We start from the raw sequence: 17,449 nt of genomic DNA, 5'->3' as shown, positions 1-17,449 counted from the left end.
CACACCTAATAAATATTTTTTGAATGAATGGATATACTTCGCCACCCTCCGTTCCTTCTCAAACCTTAAAAACAAGTTCATACTGCCTCTTAAGACAAGCTACTGGTAAGAAGAAAGTGAATTTTCAGGTGGTTCATTTACTGCACTTACTAAGGTACCTTTAAAAAAAAAATCACTGCAAGTAAAAATAGCAGCAAAAACAAAAATACTTACATAGTCTATAATTCTATTTTTATAAATTAAAAAATTCTAAACACAGGACTAAGTAAAAGTGAGATGAAAGAAAATAATTTTTAAGTCGGTCTTCTTACTTTGTGCATATTGGCATTGGCCATATGATAGGCCAGGAAATTGTACCAGTACATGCAGTCCTCCTGATCTGGTGAAAGAGTGTGTAGCTGGTGATGTCTCTGGAACTGCGTGATTATCTTCTTATGTAGATCCTGAAACACAAAGGAAACATTTCAGAGGACAGAAACAATTTCATATCCTAAACATTACACTAGACCTACGGGTTTGGACGGGGAAATCTCGCCATCTTTAAAGGAAAAGTGGATCTTGTCAGAGGCCTGAATATCCACAGCCGCAGCGACCACCAAGCAGCTGTGAGCCCCAGAAAGCTGGTCCCAGGCAGCGCGAACACATGGACTCAAAGGAGCGCACCACTGTATGGCGAAAAGGAGAGAGGGAACTACATAACCAGACATCCTGAAAAGAGAGATCATGGGGAGACAAAGAAACAGCCCACATATGAAAGAAAAGCAGGCATCACCAGGAAAGGAAGTAAACGAGTTAGAGGCAAGCAACCTACCAGAGCAAGAATTCAGAGTAATGATCATAAGATAGCTAAAAAGGATGGAAGACAAATTTGACAATATGAGTAAGAACCAAGAGGAAATGAAGATGAACCAAGAAGAAATGAAAAATGACATCGCTACTATAAAGAACTCAATAGAAAGCATTAAAAGTAGACCAGAAGAAGCAGAGGGCCGAATCAGTGAGCTAAACATTACACTAACATCAGCTTCCAAAGCTATTTAAGAAAAGACAGAAAATATTTCCATAAGATACTTATTAATTACAAAAAGAAAAAACAGCAACTTTAACAGTGGAGACACTGGTGGATACTAGTTTAATGAAGTGATCAATAGTAACATCACTGATAATAAGATGTATCAACATCCTGATATGATTCACTGAGAAGGACACAATCCTATCTAATAAAGAGGGAATATGCTAATTGACCCATACCATCACAAATATGGCAGCGCCCATAGCCAATGAGGAAATATGCTAATTGACTGTTCCACCCTCAATGATGGTGGCACCCACAGCCACAAGATGGCAGCACCCAGTCCCCTCAGCCCCACAAGGGCAGCAGGCACGTGACAAGGCCAAGCCCAGTCCTAGGCAGGCCCTGCCACTCCGCGCGCCTGCCTCGGGAGTCTCCCAGTCCCCTCAGCCCCCCAGGCGCCCAGGGCTGGCCCGAGGCACAGGCAAACCCCAGATGGCAGCTGCCCAGATGCCCAGAGCCACCTGAGGCTCAGGTAACCAGGGCCAGCCTAGGCTTGCGCTGCCAGCAGTGGCAGCAGCAGAGGTGTGATGGGCATTACCTTTCCCTGATCACCAGGTCGCCTCCCACCCCTGAGGGCTCTTGGACTGTGAGAACAGGTAAACGAGGCCAGGGGACCCCCACCTCCAGTGCATGCACCAGACCTCTAGTATGCAAAATAACTATAGGTATGGTGAAGGCTTGGGAAGGAGGTAGAAGTGGTGGCGGGAGATGTCAATGGGGGATAAAAGGGAGACATCTGTAATACTTTCAACAATATTAGTAAAGATAATTTTTTTAAAAAACTAGCTAGACTCCTCAAAAGTGACCATGGAAGATAAAGCTGAGGAATTTTCATAGATGTGAAGAAACTAAGGCAACATGACAATTTAATGCAATATGGGATCCTGAATTGGATCTGGACCACAAAATAAGACATTAGTGGGAAAGCTGGCAAAAGACAAACTCCGTGAATTAGTAACATTATAGTGACATAAAGGTATTAATTTTGGGAGGAACTAGCTGAAGGTATGTGCACAAAATCTCTGTACTACTTTGTAACTTTTCTGTGTCTAAAATTACTTCAAAATATTCAACAATAAAGAATTATTTTAAAAAATAATAAAAATCAAAAAAATATTTCAAAATAAAAAGTTAAAAAAAGAGCATACAGAGGTGCAAGTACCTGAAGCTGGCTGCGGTTCTGCTCTGTAAGGAAATCTACTTGAAGATCATGCAAGTAGTAACAAAATGATTTGCCATTCCGATCACAGAATAATAGAGACTTATTAACAAATTCTTGCAGTATGTCTTCAACCTCTTCAGTCTCCATGTCCCAGAGAACACATAGCACCTAGGAATCAAAATACAATGAGCAGGACTATAGACAAGGTATAAACACACACAGAAATCACATCTCAAAGCCCTGAAGAAGAATCTCTCTATTTCATAAGAAGCTCAACCATTCCTCAAGATAGGAAAGAGAAAGAAGCCGGCTGTTTCTCCAGTTTCACTAGAACCACTGAAAATTAGGTAACCCATCCCAGTTCAACATCGGGCCCTTCAAGGAGACTGAACCTTCCAACCCACCACCTCCATCATGCGGGTCTTATCTTTCCAGTAGCCTCTGTAACAATATCCTTGGTACTACATCCAAGGTTGCATGCCATAAATACCCAGCGATGCAAATTCTTGATCCTTTTATTACCTTTGTAGGCACCTTAACATCCTTCTGAAAGATGGAAAGATCTGTGTAATAACTTTTGATGTCTTCTCTGAGCATGTCAACACTTATGGACATGGCTTCATCCAGAGCCTCATAATCATAAGATGAAGATTTCCTTATTCTCTTAAATTGCTTATTCTGGAGTTGCCTGAGGTAGTACTCCCAGCGTTTGGGAAAATCACGTAAAAGTGCACCAATTAAAGACACTACAAGAGGAGAACCTAAAAAAAAAAAAAAAAAGTCACTGTATTAATACCATCTCGTTTCAGAATCACCACTAAGTTAAGAATTAATTTATTGCTGCATGTTATCCAAAGCCTTAAAGTATTTTTAACTCTTAGATTCATTTTAGGTATTTGTTGTAAGGAAGTTATTAGAAATAATAAATATTTCATTTAAGCATATTCATCACAGAATTACTTAAGATAATGAAAAACCTTAATAACAGAAATGACTGAATTAAAGCATATGTCACTAGTAAATTTTTTTCAAAATATATTTAATGGCATTGTAAAATCCTCAAGATTTGTTATATAAAAAGGACAATATTTTATATGATGTATACCACATCATAATCTTGATTTTTTTTTCCCGAAGTTGTATGTCCTAAAAGACTGGTAAAAATACTTTCATTACACTAATAATTATCAGATTATTAATAGTTTTTATTTTTCTTTATAGATTCACACAGTTTCAAAATGAATATGCATCAGCTTTATAATTATAAAAAATCAAGTACTTTTTTCTAAGTTTAAGATTTTTTTTTAAAGTCAATTAACTTCAAACCAAGTATCTATTATAATGGCAAAAAGAAAAATAAGAAAGTATTTCTATGCATTAACAACAATGGAAAAAGTAATCTTCAATGCTGATAGATCTGACTACATAAATTTCTCTGGGTGGCTCAATTGGCTGGAGCATCATCTTGTACACCAAAAGATTATGGGTTTGATTCCCAGTCAGGGCACATACCAGTCAGGGTGCATGCCAGAGCAACTAATCAATGTTTGTTCCTCTCTCTCTCTCTCTCTCTCTCTCTCTCTCTCTCTCTCTTTCTCTCTCTCTTTCTCTCAAATCCATAAAACATATCCTCGGATAAGGATTTTTTTTAAGTTTGAAGTTTTGCATTTGAAAAAGACTACAAATGAGATTAAAAGGTAGACAAAAAAAGCTGAAACCGGTTTGGCTCAATGGATAGAGCGTCAGCTTGGGGACTGAAGGGTCCCTGGTTCGATTCCGGTCAAGGGCATGTACCTTGGTTGCAGGCATACCCCCAGTAGGGGGTGTGCAAGAGGCAGCTGATTGATGACTCTCTCTCATCGATGTTTCTAACTCTCTATCTTTCTCCCTTCCTCTCTGTACAAAATCAATAAATATATATATATATATATATATATATATTTTTTTTTTAAAGGTAGACAAAAAACTAGAGAAAATATTTTGTTTTGGGGGGAGGAGAACATGATAAAAAGCTAATAGCTTCAGTAGAGTACCTAAAAGTCAATAAAAAATACTTATATCACAAAAGAAAAGTTAGTCAAGAATAACTTATTAAAATGCAAAAATTCAATAGGTAAGTAAAAAAGTTAACTTCACTATTAAAAAACATAAATCAAGAAGACAAAACCAGTTTTTACCTTCAAATTAGAATACTATTTTTATAAAATCCCAACCAAAAGGATTTTAAGCTCTCACTATATTTTTGTTATTTGACAGCAGAGATCACATCTTTATGCTAAGACTAGGAGCCCGATGCATGAAATTCATGCACTAGTAGGCCTTCCTTCCCCCAGCTGCCAGCACTGACCTCCCTCTAGCAACCAGGACCCGGGCTTCCCTCTGACACCCGGGACCCACACTTCCCTCCAGCCACCAGCAGGCATCCGGGACACGGGCTTCCCTCACAGCCCCAGCTTCATCCAGTCTAATTAGCATATTACACTTTTATAATTATAGACGCTGCAAGTGTTCACTTAATATTATTTTAATGAATGAATAAATTAATGAATACCAAAATATCATGACATTTAGGGTTATTATACATTTAGGGTATCAGAGAAGAATCTAAAATACCAAATATTCTAGTCAAGTTTATGGAAGTTACAGTGCTAAATTGTCATATTCATTAACTTAATTTACACAACAGAGTAAATTAACATCTCTATAACCCCCTCAGATACAAAATAAATACCTTTACATTCTTTTATAATACTATGGGCTTCTTCTGGCAAATCTGCTTTCTTCATATTAACAAAAAGGGATAAAATTTCAAGTCCCTTTTCTTTTCCTAAGCCACTCTCCACAGAGACTACATATTTAGGACCTGCAAAATCACAAGGTATAGTAAGTAATTTGGTGTGCCACATATTGAAATGCAATTGAATTAAAACATAAAGGTAGTAAAAACTAAATAATCCTTACCCATTACTGAATCTGTAACACTCTTGTCTCTGGTTGTAAGAAGAATCTGACACTGATTGTCAAAAGCTTTCAATACCCAAGGATCCCAAACATCATCCAAGATCAACAGAGACCTAATTAAAAGAACTGTATTGAGTCACTAATGACATTTATTTTAAGCTTCTTTTAAAAAAAGAGAATGCCACTACTGCCATATCCCTTTCACAATAAAGGGATAGGCCAAAAGTAGGTTTACAGTTGTGAGAACATCTATTCTTGTATTATTATTTATTAATTATTGTATTATTTTCCATACGAAAATAAACCAATACTTTTGCCCATTCACGTATTAATTCAAATAAAGAAAAAAATTTTGAACCTGCCCCTTCCTCCCACCTTCAAGGCATATTAAAGTTAAAGGACCTCTAGCCAAGACCGGTTTGGCTCAATGGATAGAGCGTCGGCTTGGGGACTGAAAGGTCCCGGGTTCGATTCCAGTCAAGGGTATGTACCTTGGTTGCGGGCATCTCCCCAGTAGGGGGTGTGCAAGAGGCAGCTGATTGATGACTCTCTCTCATCGATGTTTCTAACTCTCTATCTCTCTCCCTTCCTGTCTGTACAAAATCAATAAAAATATATTTTAAAAAATAAAAAATAAATAAATAAAGTTAAGGGACCTCTAAAAAGAAGGTTGTAAGTATTAGAAATCAGTGCCTAAAAAGAACTATCCACGTAATGGGATGTTTCCAATTCAGTCTTTAAGCACCAAAACCAAATGGCAACTGGGCTCAGGTTAGCACTAGAATTAATCATAGAACAATGATGATTTTTAACCTTTTTTTTTTTTAACCTACAAAACCAGCAATTTCACATGTCCCAATCTAATAGAATACACTAGCAAAATTATTGTTCATTTGGTTCACTAGTGGGGTGTTTTTCATCAGTTCATAATGACAAAGAACCTCTCTGTCAATTCCTGCCTGGGCTCTCCAAAAACTTTTTTAAACTCACCAGAACAAATGAGAAAAAATACCACTAAAACCTGATAGCATAATTACATACAGTATTTTTATCTGAATGGCACACTACTTCTGAACACTACAAAAAAAGTACATACACCGGTTGGGAAATTACAGAAGAATAAACCAAAATAATGCTATGAGAAAAACAAAATGACTGGCGTTATAAGCCATGCCCGATACATCTGACAGTAATTATAATGTTTTCCTAAACACAAATCACTTTCATTTTGCAAAGGAAAATGGGATTAGGAAGAAGTTACTGACCAAGAAAAAGAGAAACGGTTAGTGGTCTCAATTCTATTTTCTCCAGAAGAATAGATACCAGTGACTATTAAGGGGAAAGGGAGATAATAGAAGGAACTGGAGGAAAAAAATCCAGAGAAAAGAAAGCTTCCCTCTAATGAGTAGCCATCATAATCATCTAGAAGCTTTTTCCAAAAATTAATCCTCTCATCTTATACCCTGATATTAATCCGCTTACCAATTTGAGAATCACTGCCATACTCAGCAACTGTTACATAAGACAGTGTATGTACTACATCAAGTGAATCCGTGCCATCACTTAATTCTTACCCAATTTACTATTACACTCCCAAGGAATGCTTTACTCATCTCTGATCTTGCAGCACTGACCCAGGCACAACACTCAGTGCTACTTAAATGAGCAAATGAAAGGAATGCCACTAGATCTTGGAAATTAAACTATTGACTGAATCTCCGGCTATACCCTCCACACAAACAGCAACTAAGCTGCTATCTCCCTTCTGGCTTAGTGAAAACTGAAGTAGCTGGTAACAGTGCCTAGCACATAATTATATTGGTACTAGAGGCCCAGTGCACAAATTCATGCATCAGTGGGGTCCCTCGGCCTGGCCTGCGGAATCAGGCCAAAACCTGCTCTCCAACATCCCACGAGGGGTCCCAGGTTGTGAGAGGGCACAGGCCAGGCCAAGGGACCCCACCAGTGCACAATCAGGGTGCATGATCAGGGCCAGGGAGAGACGCAGGAGGTTGGCCAGCCAGGGAGAAACTGTGGGAAGGCTCCAGGGCTTGTCTGGACTGTTTCACTCAATCCCGATTGGTCAGACCCCAGCAGCAAGCTAACCTACTGGTCTGAGCATCTGCCCCCTGGTGGTCAGTGCATTTCATAGCAACTGGTCAACTGGTCAACTGTCTGCCCCCTGGTGTCAGTGCACGTCATAGCTAGCAGTTGAGCATCCTTAAGATATCATTTGCATATTACACTTTGATTGATTGAATGAACAGCCAGACACTTAGCATATTAGGCTTTATTATATAGGAGGATTTGTTGAATTAATTATTAAAATAAACAAATAAACTCAAAGTACATACCGAAAAACTAATTCAACACAATAGAAGGATCCCAATTAAATAAAAAATCCTTCCTGACTCAGTTGCTTAAACTTATCCTGTCTCTTGTTCTAGATTTATTGTGTCTCTTGTTAATCCTTTAGAAACAGTGGTCAGAGTAAAAAGCTTGCATTTTCTAGCAAGACCACTCACCTACTTAAGAAATATTTCTTGAGAGCCAACAATGGTACATAAGAGATGATGTGATAAATAGGAGACAAAGAAAAGTAGCAGTTTTAGGCCAGGGGAAGCCTTTTTTTTTTTTAATTTTTTTTTTTTAACATAAGAGAGAAAAGAGCAGGAAAGCAATGATTCTTTCTTATTATAGATGCTCTACCAAACAGCAAGGAAAGGGTTTGATGCTCTCAAGATGTCAGTAGTTAAGTATCATTGGAACTTCATACAACAACTAAACTTGACCATCTGTACCTTGGGTGTTTGCGCAGCATCAGAATGCGGAGCCGGTCTTTAGCCTCTTCGATATTAAGCGGGAGCCTCCGGGAGAAACTCTCATCCTGATCCAACCGTGTACAAAGATTCTGCAGTTTCATCAGAAGCCCAGATTTATCTTGTTTCCCAACTGAAACCCAATGCACACCCCCTGGGAAGCAACCTGTTGAGGAAAAGATGAATAAACTTAGGCCTCTGGTCATGAGTCCTTTTTGCAAATATGCTACTGATAAGCAGCAGATTTGTTTCAATCTTCAATCTCATCACATCTTCAACTTCTTTTGATTAAGGGTATAAATTTTACTTGTAGGTATTTCTGAGTTTTGTAGCCTGAATCTAAGAAAAGTTCAAAATACAAAGAAACTTAAGTTTGAAGTAAATCTGTTTTATATATACTAGACACGAAATCCGTGTACGGGGGGAGGGGGGGGTGTTGTTGTCCCTCAGCGCAGCCTCCACCCTCTCCAATCTGGAACCCCTCGAGGAATGTTCAACTGCCCATTTAGGCCCCTGATGGGATTGGGCCTAAAAGGACAGTCAGACATCCCTCTCACAATCCAAGACTGCTGGCTCCCAATCACTTGCCTGCTTGCCTGCCTGATTGCTCCTAACCACTCCCCTGCCAGCCTCATGGATGCTTAACTGATCCCCTGCAGGCCTGATCACCACCAACTTCCCTCCCCTGCAGACCTTGTCGTCCCCCCGTGTGTGTGTGTCTCCCCCCCCCCCCCGCCGCCAACTGCCCCCAAGTGCCTCTTCTGCCAGCCCGGTCACCCCCAACTTCCCTCCTCTGCAGGCCTGATTGCTCCCAACTGCCCTCTCTTGCAGACCTGGTCCCTCCCAACTGCCCTTCCCTGCAGGTCTGATCCCCCTCAATTGCTGACTCTGCCAGTCTGGTCACCCCTAACTGCCCTCCCCTGCAGACCTGGGTCCCTCCCAACTGTCCTTCCCTGTAGGCCTGGTCCCTCCCAACTATCCTCTCCTGCTGGCCTGATCACCCACAACTGACCTCCCCTGAAGGCCTGGTTGTCCTCTACTGCCCTCCCTTGCAGGCCTGAGTTCCCCCCAACTGCCCTCTCCTGCTTGCCTCATCACCAACAACTGCCCTCCCCCTGTTGGCCATCTTGTGTGTAGGAGTGATGGTCAATTTGCATAATTACTCTTTTATTAGATAGGAGGATTTTTTTTATTTCAGAGAGGAAAGGAGAGGGAGAGAAAGATAGAAACATCAAAGATGAAAATCACTTATCGGCTGCCTCCTGCATGCCCCCTACTGGGGATCAAGCCTGCAACCCGGGCATGTGCCCTTAGATTGAGAGAATCGAACTTGATGCTCTCTCTATCCACTGAGCAAAACCAGCTATGGCTAAAGCTGCTTTTTATCAGTAAAATCTTACCAAACAAAATTTCACAATCTTTATCTATGCCATCAATCATCACTGCACAGCAGTTTCTCAACCTAAGGCCTCTAGACATTCTGGACCAGACAATTCATTGCTGTGAAAGACTGTCCGGTGCACTGCAAGACTTTTAACAGCCTCATGGATTCTATCCAGTAGATGCTAGGAGCATTCCCCCTCCCTAGTTACAACCAAAAGTGTCTCCAAACACTGCCAAATGTTAGTTGGGGGGTAAGGGAACAAATTCTCCTCTGACTGAGAACCAGTGATGTCTAGAAATGGGTAACTCACTCACTATGGTTCTCATATACAGACTTAAAGTAAGAAGTTAGGTTCAAGTCTGGCTCTAATGCTTACTAGCTATGCAATCTCTGGCAAATCACTTAACCTTAGTCTCATTCATTATACTGAAATAAGACTGTTCTCCCTACCTATCTCAGAGTTACTCTGAGAAATTAATGGTATAAAATATGTGAATTTGCTGTGTTAACTGTAAAGGGCTGTAACAGACTTTCTTAGTGATATAGATCTGATAGCACCTTACACATAGTAAGCTGTGAACTAGTAAGCACTCTAGAAGAGCTGACATTATTATTACTGTTCTGTCAACTATTATCATCATTATTGTCAATTAAAGCACAGCATTTCTTAAAGTATATATTTTTACTTGGATATTATTAAGGATCAAAAACCTTAATCCTTCACAGACTATATCAGTTCCCCATAGATAGAAAAAAAATGTAAAATATAGGGAACAGTAGCATTTAGATCATTCCAGTGGCAAGATCAGAATTTGGCAATGTACTCTGAATTTGTCAAGTGACCAGGAGACAAAGAACTCTGTGATAGCTGCAGTAAAGATGGCTCCATGAAGCATGGTTTGATGATCAATGCCAGTGTCTTAGAAGAAGGTGGACAAGTCCTATACTTTACTCCTGACAGCTTCCTGAGTTCCCTTATGCTTCCTTTAGAATAAGGCAACAGTTACAAAGCAGTAAATCCCTGATTTCTGTTTCACTTTCTGGCTCCACCTAGTGTTATAGCTGTGTTCTGTGTGTATATATTTGTAAATGCACAGGAAAAAGTTTGAAAGAATTTACTGTAAATTGTTAACCATTACTATCCCAGGTGAAGAATTTAGGAGAAAGGGGAGAAAGGTAAGTGGAAAGATTTTATCTTCTTTTTAAATGAAAATATTACTACTGTAATAGTTATTTTTAATGTATCTTTATTGTTGAAAGTATTACAGATGTCCCCTTTGTCTGTTGTTTTTCCATTGACCCCTCCACCCTATACCCACACCCTCCCCCAGACCTTCACCACTCTATTGTCTGTGTCCATAAGCTTTGCATATATACTACTGCAATATTTAAAACCAAGTTTTAAACTGCTGTTGCCCCTATAGTTCTTTTATTCTTAAATTTGTGTTTTCTATTTTTTAAAAAAATTAATCATCCTAGGATTAAAGACAAGGCAAAGAAAGTAACCTTTCTTTGATATAGCTAGCTAGTAAACTCTTTCGATTTAAATTTAACTACCTGTTACACCAAAGGTCTTTCTCTCCTAATTTAAAGCTAAATGAGGTCATTTTAAACATATGCAAGAAAAAATAGAAGACTACTAGCTTTAAAAATATAAGTCAAGCCGAAACCGGTTTGGCTCAGTGGATAGAGTGTCGGCCTGTGGACTGAAGGGTTCCAGGTTTGATTCCGGTCAAGGGCATGTACCTTGGTTGCGGGCACATCCCCAGTGGGGTGTGTGCAGGAGGCAGCTGATCAATGTTTCTAACGCTCTATCTCTCCCTTCCTCTCTGTAAGAAGTCAATATATATATATATGTCAAATGACCTTCTGATCTGAAAAACTCCTACCATCACAAAATGACACATATTGAAGTATTAATTCCACATTTCAGAAAGAATATAAACATCTTGACTGTGGTCACAAGAGGGAGCAATTTAGCCTTGTATGATTCTATAATTCACTCAGAGAAACTTCATCAGAGAAAAAAATGCCTTTATTCAGAGAAAATTAACCGCATCCTACTTTCCACACAAGGTTTATCCTGGTAGCAATTAGTAATATAATAGCATCAAGGAACTCTTGGAAGGACAGAAGCAAATAGGTAGGCAGCCTCTGGAAAAAGCTTCCATTCTTTAAAAACTCAGGGGGAGAGAGGCTGGAGAATGAGTTCAATCCCCAATAACCAGCGATTTAATCAAGCATGACTCTTAATGAAGCCTTCATAAAAACCCAAAAGGGTGAGGTTCAGAAAGTTTCTGGCTTTGTAGACACAAGGAGGTATAGGGAGAATAGCACACGGAAGCTCCACCCCTTCCCACATGTTTTGTCCTTTTGCATCTCTTCCTACTGGCTATTCCTGAGTTATATCCTTTTATAATAACCCAATGATCTGGTGAGTAAAATGTTTCCCTGAGTTCTGTGAGCAGCTCTAGCAAATTTATCCAACCAAGGAGAGGGAGCCTCTGGTCAGAAGCATAGGTAACAATCTGGAATTGTGATTGGCATATAAAGGCAGGATAGGGGGGAGAAATAGTCTTGTGGGACTGAACCTTTAACCAGTGGGATCAGACGCTATCTCCAGATAGACGGTGTCAGAATGGAATTTAAATCATAGGATACCCAGCTGGTGCTGAAGAATTGCTGGCTGTGTGGAAAACTTACATGTGGTGTCAGAAATTAAGTAGTGTAGTAGTTGTGCAGAGGCGACACATGGAAGGAGTGTGTATTCCCTTAGAAGAGGGGAACAGAAATGAGAATGGGAAATTTTTAAAAGGAAATACACACAGCAAGAAACTACAGACCTAATATGATAAAGACTGAAGTAACTCGGCCAATGTGGCTCAGTGGTTGAGCATCTACCTATGAACCAGTAGGTCACTGTTCAATTCCCTGTCAGGGCAAATGCCAGGGTTGCAGGCTCAATCCCCAGTGGGGAACATGCAGAAGGCAACCTATTAATGATACTCTCTCAACATTAACATTTCTCTTTCTCTCTCCCTTCCACTCTGAAAGCAATAAATAAATAAATAAATATATATATATGTATATATATATGTATGTATATATATATATATATATATATATATTAAGACTATAAACTAAAAAATATGATTAATTCAATCCTCTGTACTTGAAATCTCACAAGAGCATATGAGGACTATGAATTAAGCTCAATATACAGGGGAAAATTGCAATTGTTGCTAATATTTTCCTTTAAATAAAGTATTTAAACTCTATTCCAACAGTGTAATTTATACAATACTAGAGGCCCAGTGCACAAAATTCATGCACAGGTGCATGGGGGAGGGAGGTTGTCCCTCAGCCCAGCCTGCACCCTCTCCAATATGGGACTCTATGAGGGATGTCTGATGGGATTGGGCATAAACGGGCAGTCAGACATCCCTCTCACAATCCAGGACTGCTGGCTCCCAACTGCTCGCCTGCCTGCCTTCCTGATTGCCCCTAACTGCTTCTGCCTGCCAGCCTGATCACCCACTAACCACTCCCATGTCAGCCTGATTGATGTCTAACTGCTCCCCTGCCAGCCTGTTTGCCCCCAACTTCCCTCCTCTGCCGGCCTGGTCACCCCTAACTGCCCTCCCCTGCAGGGTGGATCGCCTCCAAATGCCGTCCCTTGCAGGCCTGGTCTCTTTCAACTGCCCTCCCCTGCTGGCCATCTTGTGGTGGCCATCTTGTGTCCACATGGGGGCAGGATCTTTGACCACATGGGGGCAGCCATAATGTGTGTTGGAGTGATGGTCAATCTGCATATTATGCCAGTGAGACTTATTTTGTACTTCTGACCTCCAGAACTGTAAAAATAATAAATCTGTGTTATTTTAAGCCAACAAAGTTTTGGTAATTTGTTACAGCAGCAACAGGAAACTAATACGATGCCTAAAGAATATCTGCTTTGCCAGCAACACATGGTAATCAAAACTTACTTTCTAAGAGGACATGATCACGAACAGCTTCTGCAACTAATACAGTCTTCCCACAGCCTGCCATTCCATAGACAGTGACCCATCCCGGTTCACCATTCAGGTTGAAGAGCTTCTGTTGAATTGCATTCACCAGCTTCTTCCTAGTAACAAAAACAACTGGCCTCTGTGGTACTCCTCCTTCACATAGGACTGTTCTTACTGAAATTCAAAATAAAGCAAGCATGAATAGAACTTTGAAATGACTACTCAAATAATATCATAACAACCTGAGAGTATAAAGCTGAGGCCTTAGCTTCAGAATTCCCAAGAGAAAAAAATGTGGCTAGCATATTAATTTCAACTTTCTGATTTCTCAGAACAAAAGCAAACATATACCATTCAAGATGACTACAGACAATGAAAATCTCCATCTCTATGTGCCCTTACCCTATTTCTCTCTGACTCTCCAATCTCTCTCTCAGATTAGACTGCATAGGAGAATGTGCAGGGAAGAAAATGGAATTCCTGTTAAGAACTTAGATTTCTAATAAGTCTTATTCTTTCCTATGAACTTGATAAGCACAGAACTGGAGAAGAACTTAAATAAAGACCTATCAATTATCTTATTGTCTCTAAAAATTAGGATATATCTGTCCTACCTCAGAGCAGTAGATAGCTCACTAAGCAAAAAGAAAATGTGAGTTAATATAGATGCAAATAAAAATATTTAGGTTGGAAAATAATTTTTTCACACACATTTCTCAGTGAACTAATTAGTGTCTTCAGCAGACTCCATCTACAATAAGATAAAACTGCAGCAATGTAGCCACTGTGATAGCAATGTGATAGAAGGTGCAAGTGGTATGCATACAAACCATAAGAGGTTATTCCACCATCTGAATCTTTGCCATTAGAAGAAGAGATGACAGGAAGGCCACCGTGGAGAAGGACAGCGAGATCTTTATATCCTTCATGTAGTAAAGCATTGTAGAATGATATGTAGGAATAATTATCTTTTTTAAGTATCATTTTAATTAGCATAGCTGCTCGATGCTGTTGAGTGGGCTAAAAAAAAGAGTAGTTTAGTGTACTATAAAGAATATGTTTGCAACAAATCCTTGGAGAACAGTGCAAGTTCTGAAATAAATTCTAAAAACTTTTTTTAATTTTTAAAAACTTATCTGTATGGCTGAAAAGTATTACATATGTCCCCCTTTTTTCCCCATTAAACCCCTCCACTTTATTTTTACCTCCCCCCAAGCCTTCACAACACTATTGTATGTGTTCATGGATTATGCATATATGCATATAAAATCTAATTTTAAAGTATAGACTGCCTCAAAGGGCTTTACCTCATTTTTCACTTTTTCCTCCTCCGACGGTGTTAAAACTCCATCACTAATCATGTGATCCATTATGTAGGATGTCTTGATGTCCTTTTCCAGGGCTTCTCTATGTTGAAGCAAACAATTTCGAGCTTTTGCATCCATTCTCCCTCAAATTTTTCTCTTTCTGAGCAGTTAACCATGAGCTACAGGCAAACATCAAAATATATGTCAGGGCAATAAATATATGAAAGATGTGTAACTTCACTGGTAATCAAGATATTTAAAGAAAATAAGATTTTATTTTTTGTGAAGATTTTTTTAAATGGACAAAATCTAATGCTTTCAAGTATGTGAGAAAATTAGTATTCTTATGCATTACATTAGGTGAGCACAAAATGAATGCAACTTTCCTGGAAGGCAATCTAGGACTAAGATACAAAAGTAGGCATTCTCTTTTTTTTTTTTTTTTTTTTTAAATATATTTTGTTGATTTTTTACAGAGAGGAAGGGAGAGATATATAGAGAAACATCAATCAGCTGCCTCCTACACACCCCCCACTGGGGATGTGCCCACAACCAAGGTACATGCCCTTGACCGGAATCAAACCCGGGACCCTTCAGTCCGCAGGCCGACGCTCTATCTACTGAGCCAAACTGGTTTCGGCTAATGTAAGCATTCTCTTTAATCCAGATATGTCTCTCAGAATTTATCCCAAGGAGACATTCATATATGTACACAAAAATATCCACAAGAAGAGTTAACTGAGAGTGCTCAACTAAGAAAAGATGAAAACAACCAAAATGCCCACCAAACTGAGTATGGATTTTAAAAATTAGGATATGTATATGAGATACATACCAATTTAAAATAAAACACAGCTCCATGTACTGACATGGAAAGTTTGCTAATGACACATTGCTGGTTGAAAATATTAGAAATATGATCCCATGTACAGCACAAAATATGTATCACTTAATATATAGGGAGATGTTTCAAAGTTTGTTCAACAAAATGTCTGGATTACTTCCAAGTAGCAAGACTTTGGGATTCCCTCCTTTCCTCTTCCTACACCCTCCCACTCCCCATCTTTCTTTTGTACTGGTCTATATTGTCTTAAATTTTTTTTCAATACAGTGTCACTTTTACAATAAAAAAACTTACTTTTTTAAGTTAAAATTTTATAAACAATAATCATACTGAAGTCCTCGTGTTTAAAAACCTTTTTTATTTTTTTAATTGATTTCAGAGAGGAAGTAGAGGGAGAGAGAGAACACCACCACGCCCCCACCTCCTGCACCCTGGGGATTGAGCCTGCAACCTAGGCATGTGCCCTTCACCAGAATCATACCCGGGACTCTTTGTCCCCAGGCTGACGCTCTATCAATTGAACCAAACCAGCCAGGGCTGTTTAAAAACTTTTTTGTTTTCGCCCTAGCTGGTTTGGGTAAGTGGACAGAGCGTCGGCCAGCAAACTGAAGGGTCCCAGGTTCGATTCTAGTCAAGGCACATGCCTGGGTTTCAGGCTCCATCCCCAGTAGGGGGCATGCAGGAGGCAGCCAATCAATGATTCTCTCTCATCATTGATGTTTCCATCTCTCCCTCTCCCTTCCTCTCTGAAATCAATAAAAATATACTTAAAAATAAAATAAATAAAACCTTTTTATTTTATTTATTCAACGTAAGACTTAGAACGTTAATTATTAGTATTGCATAATAATTCTCACACAACGTGTATGTCAGCTCTGCTTCAACGATAAACACAGTTCTCATATGCTCACTCCACTGATGTCTCTGCTGAGTGCCAAGTATGACCAAGCAACAGGAAATGACACTCTGATGTCATTTCTTGGATCAGGAGACTACAAAGAAAGAATAACATTCTTTACTTAAGTTTCTACCAACTTTATTTCAAATATAATGCAAACTATTCCATGGGTATAAAACCCAGATCAGAATGTATGCAAGTTTTAAAACAGTAACAGAACATCATCCAATGTATTAGTGAGTGTCTAAATATGTATATTAATTTATTCATTCAATAAACATTTCAGCCTCTTCTTGTGCCAAGCCCTACATTTACAGAGAAGGTTAAATCATATCCCTGATGAAGTTCACAATCTATTGGGAATTAAAAGTAAAGAGATAATTAGAATGTTATGTCTAAGAGCAAAAACAGAGATAAACACAAGTAGCAGGAGCACTAACCAGTAAGCTTCAATTATCCTATCCTATATAATAAAAGCATAGTATGCAAATCGACCAAACAGCTAATAGCGGAACAACCATCTGGACGCCCATCCATCTGGACAACCATCTATCTGGACACCCATCCCAGACACTATGACACCCACAGGTGCCAGGCCAGCCAAGGTGGGTGCAATGCAATTAGTCGGGCCCCACGGAGGGAGACCCAGGCCACTGACCTGCAGGCTATGGCAGGTGGACGGACTTCCCTCTGCAAGGGAAGCCCAGATCCCAAGAGAGGGAAGCCAGTCCAGTCCCAGGTGCCACAGGGAAGGGAGTGCTGGCAGCCAGGGGAAGGAAGGCCTACTCTTGCACAAATTTCATGCATCGAGCCTCTAGTTACCATGTTTTTAATGGGCCACCAGGTGTGGCACTTGTAAATAAAGGGAAGCAGAACATTTGCCTATGCTTGTCAAGATTCATAAAATGTCCAGGCCTGGAATGAAATTGCTAAAGAAAAAGTTATGATTAGAATCACGGCTTTCAGATTTCTTAAATGTTAATAATGTT

At 39.5% G+C, this 17,449-nt stretch overlaps 1 protein-coding gene across 3 annotated transcripts in view; it reads right to left on the bottom strand.

Moving 5' to 3' along the window:
* APAF1 (apoptotic peptidase activating factor 1) overlaps positions 1-17,449 on the bottom strand; it is a 72,782-nt gene that overhangs the window by 53,510 nt on the left and 1,823 nt on the right. For all 3 annotated transcript variants that reach the window (XM_084876383.1, XM_084876385.1, XM_084876384.1), the window contains exons 2-10: positions 14,719-14,897; positions 14,242-14,431; positions 13,388-13,585; positions 8,000-8,183; positions 5,199-5,311; positions 4,969-5,100; positions 2,760-2,998; positions 2,238-2,405; positions 312-443 (exon numbers count right to left, since the gene is read on the bottom strand). In XM_084876383.1, coding sequence (XP_084732509.1) covers positions 312-443; positions 2,238-2,405; positions 2,760-2,998; positions 4,969-5,100; positions 5,199-5,311; positions 8,000-8,183; positions 13,388-13,585; positions 14,242-14,431; positions 14,719-14,856 — 1,494 coding nt within the window. In that variant the 5' untranslated portion in view covers positions 14,857-14,897. The remainder of the gene's footprint in view (positions 1-311; positions 444-2,237; positions 2,406-2,759; positions 2,999-4,968; positions 5,101-5,198; positions 5,312-7,999; positions 8,184-13,387; positions 13,586-14,241; positions 14,432-14,718; positions 14,898-17,449) is intronic.

This window comes from Pipistrellus hanaki (assembly GCF_964339955.1).
Source record: "Pipistrellus hanaki genome assembly, chromosome: 3".
Classification (NCBI taxonomy): Eukaryota; Metazoa; Chordata; class Mammalia; order Chiroptera; family Vespertilionidae; genus Pipistrellus; species Pipistrellus hanaki.
The sequence above is the reverse complement of the archived record's forward strand: the minus strand, read 5'-3'. Positions and strand labels throughout refer to the sequence as shown.